Below are 10898 nucleotides of genomic sequence, written 5' to 3' on the forward strand. Positions count from 1 at the left end.
TTGACCTGCCTTGGAAGTTATGTTCTCTAGCATCTATACAAATCATTTTATTTAATCACCCTAAGGAAATACTGCTACAGAATGAGTAAACCAGGGATGTATTTCTAGACCTTAATGATCTATCTGCTGAGCTGGTTGGCATAGTGATGTTCCCCGCCCCCACCCAACCCCCCGCCCCAGTGTGGGTAATTGAGTTAGTAAAGTAACAGGGATTTTAGGCTACAAAAAGCAACATATGGTACAGACCTGTCACAGAGACAGTCAACCACAACTGAGACAAGCCAGGAGCTCATTCCACATTCTATTTCTTACGCATTTAGACTTTTAAGTGATTCTATAAACAAGTTTTCTAAGTTCCCAGTTAAGAGAGACCAAGATTTAGGTTCCCAGGTTAATTACCTCATATAAAATAAAATTCCCACCGCATCCTCAGGCATCATTCTCAGGAACAGACAACTCAAATGAGATAAGAAAGAAAAGGTCTCAGGATTAGGAGTGACCTTTGACCACAGCCCTTCTTCCAGGGCCTCAGCACAGAGACAAATCACAGAACAGCAGTCTCCAAGGAGACATAAGAAATGATGAAGTCACAAGTAAGTTATTGGTCCTCCAGCAGTTTTTATCCTGTGAATCTGATAAGGCTTATAGGAATCTGCCACCAATCAGGAAGGTCTTAAAAGTCATAGAAAATACAAGCTTGGGAAAGTTGTCAAGATATTTCAAGTGGATTATACAGAGGAGCCATAGAGATCATACAGTAGATAAAGCATTTGTCTTGCACACAGCCACACTGGATTCATTCCATGACACAGTATAGGGTACTGTGAGCTCCAATGGGAATGATCCCTGAGCACAAAGCCAGGATTAAGCCCTGAGCTCTGCTGGGTGTGATCAAAAAAAAAAAAAAAAAAAGAAAAAACCACAGCAAATTAGAGAATCAAACCAAAGAAATCATATTTAAAATTGGATCCTAGCTATATTAAAAATTAGGTCTTGGGGGACAGTGAAAGTACAGTGGGCGTACTTGAATAGAACCCAGGTTCTATCCCTGGTATTCCATATGGTTCCCCTGAGCACAGCCAAGAGTAAATCCTGAGTGCAGAGCCAGGAGTCACCCCTGAGCATTGCTGGGTGTGATCCAGAAAAAATTAGGTCCTGGGCTAGAGAAATAGTACAGCGGTAAGGTGCTTGCCTTGTTTGATCCCCAGCACCACATTTGGTTCTCCAAGCACCAATAGGAGTGAAGGAAAAACCAGGCTAATGACTAGAAGCAAATATTTCCTGATAAGTGCAATGAAAAAAATATTTGATAGCTATTTATGTAGATTATATAGAGGACAAAGTCCTAAACAGAAATCTTATAATACATAATCCCTCTAACAAATGTATTTCCTACGGCTATTTCATAAAGTGGTCCTCAATGTAAGTTATGAGTCATACTCCAGGCTCTGTTCAGGAATCACTCCTAGTGATGCCTGGGGAACCATATGTGTTGCCTGGGATCAAACCCAGGTGGGCTGTGTACAAGGCAAGCACCTTACCTGCCACAGCTATCTCCCTGGTCCCTGGACTAGATTTCGTTTTAATTGGCGTAATTTTTTCCCTTAAATGACTGGTAGAATTCACTAATAAAACCATCCTGGTCTGAGATTTTTTTTTTTCCCAGTGGGGATTGGAGAGAGAAGGACCACAGGGTTACATCCACTGGTGCTCAAGAACTCTATTCCTGGCTCTGTGCCCAGAAGTGGTTCCTGCCTCTCTGGGATCACAAATGGCAGTGACACTTGGATCATACTAGGTATCTGGGATGCTACTGAAGATCAAATTCATGCCCGCAGATAGATTCTCTGACACTGAGTAATCCCAATGCCTCTGTCTTCTTTCTGATTTCCTTTGGTTGGTTGGTTGATCAATTTTTTCAACTTTTCAAGAGAGACCTATATGCCTCTTTGGTTTATTTTTACCTTGTGTTCTCCCAGATTGTACACTGACCTTTCTTATTTCTTTCCACCCACATGTGTTAGGTTTAGTTTGCCCTTTCTAGTTCATCAAAGGAAAAAATTTAAAGTGCCAATCTTACGTCTTTTCCTTTTCTAATACTTACACTCTAAATTTTTCTTTAGTCTTTGCTTTAACTTTATTTTATTTTTGCTTTTTGGGTCACACCCAGCGATGCTCAGAGGTTACTCCTGGCTCTGCACTCAGAAATTACTCCTGGCGGTGCTTGGGGGACCATATGGGATGCTGGGAATCGAACCCGGGTTGGCTGCATGCAAGGCAAACGCCCTACCCGCTGTACTATTGCTCCAGCCCCTTTGCTTTAACTTTATATTACAGGTTTTGGTATACTAACCAGGCTGTGTTCAAGGGACTTATGTGGTCCCAGAGTTTGAACCCAGGTAGGGTGTGTGCAAAGCAAGTGTACTATCTATCTGACCCAATCTTTTCATATTTTAGTTTAGAATATTACTGTAATTTTTCCTTTGATATTCAGTTTTTCTCATAGTTTAATTTCCAAATATTTAAAAATTTTTAATGTATCTTATAATTATTTTGTTATGACTTAAAATGAACTGAAAGGGGCTGGAGAGATATAGTAATTAGGGCACTCTCCTTGAACACAACAAACCTGGATTCTGTCTCTGCATGCCATATGGTTCCCAGAATCCCACCAGGAGTAAGCCCTAAAAACAGCCAAGTATAGCCGAAAATCTAAAATGGGAAAAAAGAATGCACTTCAATTTCTTTTCAACTTGTTATGGGTTATTTTATAACTTAGAATGTTTTAATTTGATAAATTTTTCATGTTTACAGGAAAGAATGGTTATTCAACTAGTTTATTAAGCTGGATAAAGTGCTCTAGAAATGTCAGTTAGAACATTCCTTGAATATATGAGGCCCTGGGTTCCATTCCTGATACTGCCCAGAAAAGTCAATTAGGCCAAAAGGATTTATAGTGTAATCCTATCCAAGACATCCTCATCCTCACTAATTTTCTGACTCATAATACCACTTTTTTTTTTTGTGCTTTTCCTTGGTCTTCAATTTCCCTTTGTGCTAGCTCCAGAGTATGTCTCTTACTACTTTCCTAATGTGTTGTCTCTTACTGTTCACTCGCCAACAGTTGTTCTCCATTATGGTTTGTAAGCATAGTGGTAGCACTAGTATTTTCACTTGGGGCAGAGATTGTCTCTGGTATTCTGACTAAGCCTCAGCTCTGTAGAGGTGTTGAGAATCTGAATTTGGGAGTTTTCAATAAAAACATTCCGGCCCTTCCTCACCCCCAGTTTCTTTTTTCTCCCTGTTCCTGCTTCACCTCCAGAGTTCCTTTTTACTCCCTATTCCTATTCCTCTAGTTACAGTGAAATCAGCCTGTGTCTGCAGGTTGAGAATAACAACATAGAGAAGAAAGCCTTTATTCTAAAATGAACATTGCTCAGATATAATAAGGAAGGACTGTGCTTTTCTAGATAACATTTGAGGACGTGGTTGTGGATTTCACAGCAGAGGAGTGGCAACTACTTAATCCTAATCAAAAGAACTTGTACAGAGATGTGATGTTGGAGAACTATAGCAATCTCATTTTCTTGGGTAAGAGTATTTGGGGGGGGGGGTTTCCGGCAGGGAGCTTTTGAGGGTCATACCTTGCAGTTCTCAGGGGTTTACTCATGGCTGTGTACTCAAGGATCACTCATAGCCATGTTTGGAGGATATATGTGTTGTGGGGAAACAAACCAGGATCACTACATGAAGTGATCCTAACTCTCCAGTAAAAATACTGTTATGTAGGCTTGCTCTCAAGCCCGTGTTCTCCCTTGAACATGTATCTTGCTTGCTTGTCTCTATGTGTCTTTGCTTGCTTGCTCTTTGAAGTGCATGTTCTCTCTTGAACACATATTGCTTTCCTTCTTCTCACATCTTTCTAAGTTTCATTCAATAAAAACTATCTGACTTCACTGTCCTCCCATTGTTCATCGATTTGCTCGAGCGTGCCCAGTAATGTCTCCATTGGAGACTTTTTGTTGTTGTTGTTGTTACTGTATTTGGCATATCGAATACATCACGGGTAGCTTGCCAGGCTCTGCCTTGCGGGCGAGATACTCTCGGTAGCTTGCCGGGCTCTCCGAGAGGGGCGGAGGAATCGAACTCGGGTCGGCCATGTTGGCTGCGTGCAAGGCAAACGCCCTACCGCTGTGCTATTGTTCCAGCCCCATCTGACTTCACTAAGATATATATATATATATGTATATATATGTGTGTGTGTGTGTGTGTGTATTTTTATGTAATGCACTATATGTCAGGCTGGAGTGATAGCACAGCGGTAGGGCGTTTGCCAGGTTCGATTCCTCCGCCCCTCTCGAAGAGCCCGGCAAGCTACCAAGAGTATCTTGCCCGCATGGCAAAGCCTGGCAAGCTACCTGTGATGTATTCAATATGCCAAACACAGTAATAACAAGTCTCACGATGGAGACGTTACTGGGCCCGCTCGAGCAAATCAATAACGATTTATGAGCTTGGGTCACGGGAGGACCGTGACCGTGCAGTGTATGTCAAATAACCTTTAAGATGTTTACTAATGTTGGATTTCAGTTGCAAATGTAAAAAATCTTTTTATTTCTATACGCCCCCCCAAATTTAAATTCATCTGCTCGATATAAAATAATCTTATCTAGAAGTCCACAACCCAAGCAATTGGGTCCAAGTCCTCTATGTTTTCCCATTAAAAGGTTATCATATGATCAGTTCTGATGCAGTTTTCAAGCTGAAGCATGGAGAAAAGATATGGATAATAGATGAAGAAATCCCACATTGAAAGTTTTGTTGTTTTTTTTTTTGTTTTTTGTTTTTTGGGTCACACCTGGCTATGCACAGGGGTTACTCCTGGCTCATGCACGCAGGAGTTACTCCTGGTGGTGCTCAGGGGACCATATGGAATGCTAGGAATCGAACTTGGGTTGGCCGCATGCAAGGCAAATGCCCTACCCACTGTGCTATCGCTCCAGCCCCCCACACTGGAACTTTTGGGGTAATAATGAGGTTAAAACCATTAAATCTCACATATTTGATGATAGGTGAGCACTTCTGAGACACAGTTTTTAAAAATACAACTTAGATATCTGCTTTAAGCTCATAAATATTTATAGAGTTGACCCAGGACTGTGGCATGAAATTGTGGGGGGGGGGGTATGTGCATGTGAGTGCACATGCCACAGTGATAGTACTTAGAGGGTTGTTCCTCTATTCCTGGTGTTATTTATGGGTAACTGGGGTATCAGGGATCAAATCCTGGATCTAGCATGCTAAACCTGTGCTCCAGCACACTGAGGCATCACTCCAGCCCAGAGTTTTTCATTGTTACTGTACTTTAAACCCAGGTCACAAAGCATAATGTTAATGGTCTTCCTGTATCTATACAAAAAGGGCATTGCTTTAAAGTAAACTGTTCAAAAGACATAAGGAGAGGAGAAAGGCAATATTTCACTCATACATATAAAATCATAGATTTCTGAGGAATCTAACCTTATAAGTTAACAGAGTCTGATTAGGGGAAAAGCTGATTAACTGGTTGGGGAGGAGAGCATAGGGAAGAATTTACAGATAAACACAATGGAATGGAAGTGCCTCAGGAGCACTGTGATGGGTGTAATCAGATAAACCTAAGCTCCTTGTGGAGAAAGGGAGAAAGAACAAAGCAATGTTATCCTACAGTCTTCCTGTATCTATACAAAAAGGGCATTGCTTTAAAGTAAACTATTCAAAAGACATATGGAGAGGAGAAAGGAAATATTAACTTACAATACAATTTCAGTGTCCTAAAAGGATCTGACCTTACAAACCAACAGATTCTGATTAGGGGAAAAAGCTGATTAACTGGTTGGGGAAGAGAGCATAGAGAAGTGGTTACAGGTAAATGAAGGAATGGGAGTGACTCGGGAGGACTGTGATGGGTGTAACCTGATAAACCTAAGCTCCTTCTGGAGAAAGGACAAAGCAATGTCATCCTACAATATGCTATATATGCTGTGTCCTGAAACCAAGAAATCTGTTATGTAGGAGTGGGGGGGGGGGAATTGTTGTTTGGGGGCCACACCCAGTGGTAGATCAGTCAGTTTTCAGCAGTTGTTCCCAGCAGTGCTCAGAGGACCATGCAGTAGTACTCCGACAGTAGACCCACTCCCTAGAAACTGCTCCTTCCTACTGTAGCCTGGGTCCCCCTATTCAGATCCACAAACCAAAGAAGCTGCTTCTCTCCTCCTTCTGTCTCATCCTTTGTCCTCTATGGGACTGTGGGCCCAATTTTACCCAATGCTCCCTTTCTTTTAGGATCATCCACATCTGTCACTTTTTCACCTCCCTTTTAGCCCTCTTGCTTTTTTTTTGGGGGGGGGGGGGGCAGTGGTTGGGGGAACCGCATCCAGCAGTGCTCAGGTGTATGCCTGGCTCTGCACTCAGAAATTACTCCTGGTGGTGCTTGGGGGACCATATGGGATGCTGAGCAGCGAAGCTGGCCAGTTGGCTGCTTCCAAGGCAAATATCCTATCATTTGTGCTAACACAACAGCCTTAAACCCTCTTGCTTTAGAACAATAAATCATTAGCTGTAATTTGGCCCATTCCCAAAGACAACTACATATATACACTGTTTAAAGTTTTGGAAAATTTAACTAGAAAATTCAAATACTGAAAAGCTAGTAGGTTTTACTGTAGTGGGTACAAAATTACACATTTGTCAAAACATATACAACCTGATCTTGAAAATGGTATCATGTACATTTCAATTTAAAACTCACTTAATAAAACTAACGATTTTTCACATAATGTGAAGGAGGTTAGCCAATTGTGCAAGTACAGTAATCATATGCTTCAAATGTGTCAGAGGAATGTAATTAAGGCAGTTCTATTTTGGGGTCTGTTTTCTACACCTATGTTGGATATTAATCCTAAGTGTTTTAGCCTTCATCAGTGAATTGCCCTTTTTCCTCCTCCCAGAGAAGCTTGTCCTGCCCTTGCTAGAATCCCTAATTTAGTTAATCTTTAACCTTTTCTTTGTGTTGGATATTAACCCTAAGTGCTTTAGTCTTCATCAGCGAACTGCCCCCTTTCCTTCTACCAGAGAATCTTACCTTGCTCTTGCTAAAATCCCTAAGTTAGTTAAATTCTATCTTGAACCTTTCCTTTGTATTTTACTTCTCATTGTAACAGTTTCTCAAGTCAGTCTTGATTACTTATAAGCCAAAACTTTTTGGTAATTCTGAAGTTTGTATTTGTACTGCTTTGTGTTTGAAGTGCTGTGTATTGGTACCTGCTTTTGTATTTCCCCTATAACCTTTATATATTTTACTATAGAGCAATATTCTTTAGCTAAACACAGAAAGACCATTAATGCTATGTTCCTGATATCTGAGAGTTGACTGACTCTGAAATCTATCCCTGGATATAATGACTGGTCATAATTACTTGACTCAGGCTTCAGTTGCTCTCGTTCCTAACACCCCAAAAGGGAGGTCCCACCATGGGACTGGGATGGACCCGGGACGAGTGGCAAAGCTACCCCAGCATTAAAATGGGACATTCTAGAAAGCATGAATGCATGATCTTGATGCAAGCTGTCATGAATTAAGAGATTGAACCCCCATGGGGAAGGACAAGCTGAACTGGCCTGAGAATTTAGTCTGGGATTTAAGCTAAAAGCTTTGCTTGAATTCAGAACCCAAAGAAGGAAGTGTTGGGATCTTTGTCTCTTACTGTGTGTATCCAAACAATTGCAAGTATTGATAACTTATACCACTAGAGGGAAAGATAAAAGCAATGTAGATGTCCCTGGGAGACAGAGTATCTCCTTGCTTTAATTTTCCCAAAAGAGAATTTCATACTTTATCTATGAAAATTATCAATCACAGCTATGTCCTTACCTCAATCCCCGCTGAGATGTTCTATAAGTATACTAGAAGCTCTACATTAAACGGGCCATTTTTACCATTAGGCTGTGGTTCCCCCCATCTCCTGGTCTCTTTGCTGGGGAGCCTGAGGGGGGGGGAGGTGGCTCTGGGCCACCAAACGCACATGCATCGCAGCAGCAGTAGAAGCAGCAGCGGCAGCCCCTACATTTTATTTTGTGAACTCAGGTGTGCCATGAAAACGTCTTGTTTTTATAATTTGAACAACAGTAGTTTTGTTCACAGTGAAATTAACTTTGCTGTGACATAAGTAAAACCAGATGCTCAATGAAAAGCACAGTTCAGACAACTAGAATGATTTACACTTTATTCCTGGAAGGAGATGCAGTGAAAATACACTGGTGTCATGGGTAACAGTGAGGAACTTTCTACCTACAGGTACATACATAGATGCTGGTTCAGATTCCAATAAAAGAAATCGAGAAACCAAATTGGTGGTGTGAGACTACAGAGACTGGCCCACATCCAATAGAACAAAAGCAACCGGTATTGGCTTGGATGTGGCGAGAAAGGGAACCTCCTTCACTGTTGGTGGGAATGCCGACTGGTTCAGCCCCTTTGGAAAACAGTATGGACGATTCTCAAAACATTGGAAATTGAGCTCCCATTTGACCCAGCAATACCACTCCTGGGAATATATCCCAGAGAGGCAAAAAAGTAGTTGAAGTGACATCTGCACTTGTTTGTTCATTGCAGCACTATTTACAATAGCCAGAATCTGGAAAAAACCTGAGTGCCCAAGAACAGATTACTGGTTAAAGAAACTTTGGTACATCTACACAATGGAGTACTATGTAGCTCTTAGAAAAGATGAAGTCATGAAATTTACATACAAGTGGTACTACATGGAAAGTATCATGCTAAGTGAAATGAGTCAGAAAGAGAGGGACAGACATAGAAAGATTGCATTCATCTGCAGAACATAAAGTAACAAAATAGGAGACTAACACCCAAGAATAGCCGAGATAAGTACCAGGAGGTTCACTCCATGGCTTGGAGGCCAGCCGCACATGCTAGGGTAAAAGGCAGTTCAGATAGAGAAGGGAGCATCAAATAAAGGGTGTTGGGAGGATCCTCCCAGGATAGGAGATGCATGCTGAAAGTAGAGTATAGACCGAACATGATTGCCACTCAATGCCTCTTTTGCAAACCACAGCACCCAAAAGGAGAGAGAGAACAAAAGGGAATGCCCTGTCATGGAGGCAGTGTGGGATGGGGGGGATGGGGGTGGAAGGGGTACTGGGATCAATGGTGGTGGAGAATGGGCACTGGTGGAGGGATGGGTACTCAATCATTGTATAATTGAAACCCAAGCACAAAAATTTTTAAGTCTACAACTGTACCTCATGGTGTTTCACTAATAAAAATTTTTTAAAAAATTGGTGGTGTGAGAAAGCAGAAGCTCTTAGAAATGGGTACGGGGAGTTTGAAATGTTTCATAACAGCAGATTAACTAGCTAATGAAGAGAGAAGAGATTACTGATGGAGAAAAAAAACAAACCTATGATAGAAATTATTGACAAGATCAATGAAAGATTCTCTGAAAAGGCTCATTTTTCTCCAAAAGGCTAAAAATTAAGATGTTTGGGTCACATCCTGTGCCATTCTGTGCTTAGGGACTATTGGCTGCAAGCTCAACAGTGTCCCCTGTGCTGGGGGTAATATATTGTGTTGCCTGGGATCCAACCAAGGTTAGAGGATGTGCAAGGCAGAGCCTCAATCCCTGTACTCTCTTTCTGGTCTCTAAATCAAACAAAAGGTTAATACGCCAGAGAGCACAGGGGTTAAGGCCCCTTGCATGCAACCAACTCCCAAATGAATCCTCAGCACCACAAGGTTTCCAAGTTTCCCCTAGTGCAACCCTAGAAGCTGCTCAAACACCACCATGTGTTGCATGGAGGAGCCAAGTACCCCCAGGGTGACCCTGATTATCTCCAGTACTGTACTCAAGACTGCCTCCCCAGCACTGACCTCAGAACTAAAGCACTGTGCTCAGAGCCCCCAGCACTTATCTCAAACTCCCCTAGCACTAATCTCAAACTCCCCCAGCACTGATCTCATACCCCTAGCACTGACCCTACACTCCCCCAGGAGTGTGCTCAGATTCCTCAGCACTGACCTCAGAGCTTCCAGCACAGACCTACACCCCCCGGTAATGACCTCAGACTCTCAAACTTAAGGGTCGGGCAGGCTGAAAAGGGCCTCCAAGGGAATGGAAAACCCTCCCCTATCATCATCATCATCATCATCATCATCATACTTTGGCTTTTGGGCCTACACCAGCGGTGCTCAGCGATCACCCCGACGATCATCCGGCTCTGGCGTCGCTCTTGGCAGTGCTGGTGCGGGGAGCACAGGTACTGGGGATCAAACTGAGGCAGACAGCGTGCAAGGCAAGCGCCTTAATCCCGGTCCTATCTCTTCCGCCCTACTAACATGACTTTTTTTTTTAAATCGGGAAGGGGACTCACCCAGCGGTGCTCAGGCCTTACTCCTGACTCTCTCATTCTTGGTGGGCTCAGGGGACCACATGAGGTTTCAGGGATAGACCCCGGAACGGCCGCGGGTAAGGCAAGCGCCCTGTCCACTGTACTATCTCTCCGGCCCCTAACTTGACATTTCAAACCCCATTTCGGAGACGTTCGCCAGAACAGGCACCAACTCGTTCCCTCGGAGCTGCCCGTGATGATCATTTCCCGCCGATCACGACCGAGCACCCTCTGGGAGCGCCAGAATACACGGCCGGCTTCCCGACGGAGCGAACGGCTATTTCCAGCCCGCACGACTGGCCAGCAGCGGCGGTACCCTCGCACCGCGGCCGCCTCCCGGCGCGGGACTGCGCGCGCCTGCGCTCGCCCTGTGCTACCCGCACGTCCTCATCGACTCCCCGACGTGTGGAAAGGGGAAGCGGCGAGTCTAGGTGCTTTTACCTAGTCCTGTG

The 10898-nt window shown here is 43.3% G+C and overlaps 1 protein-coding gene across 1 annotated transcript in view; it reads right to left on the reverse strand.

Annotated features, from left to right (window-relative positions):
• Window positions 1–10507, reverse strand: part of LOC130024777 (zinc finger protein 26) — a 35364-nt gene extending 24857 nt beyond the window's left edge. The window contains exon 1 of the mRNA XM_056115544.1: window positions 10429–10507. Coding sequence (XP_055971519.1) covers window positions 10429–10464 — 36 coding nt within the window. The 5' untranslated portion in view covers window positions 10465–10507. The remainder of the gene's footprint in view (window positions 1–10428) is intronic.
• Between the last annotated feature and the right edge of the window lie 391 nt (window positions 10508–10898).

The sequence above is a fragment of the Sorex fumeus genome, unplaced genomic scaffold (assembly GCF_029834395.1).
Source record: "Sorex fumeus unplaced genomic scaffold, SorFum_2.1 ptg000029l, whole genome shotgun sequence".
Lineage (NCBI taxonomy): Eukaryota > Metazoa > Chordata > Mammalia > Eulipotyphla > Soricidae > Sorex > Sorex fumeus.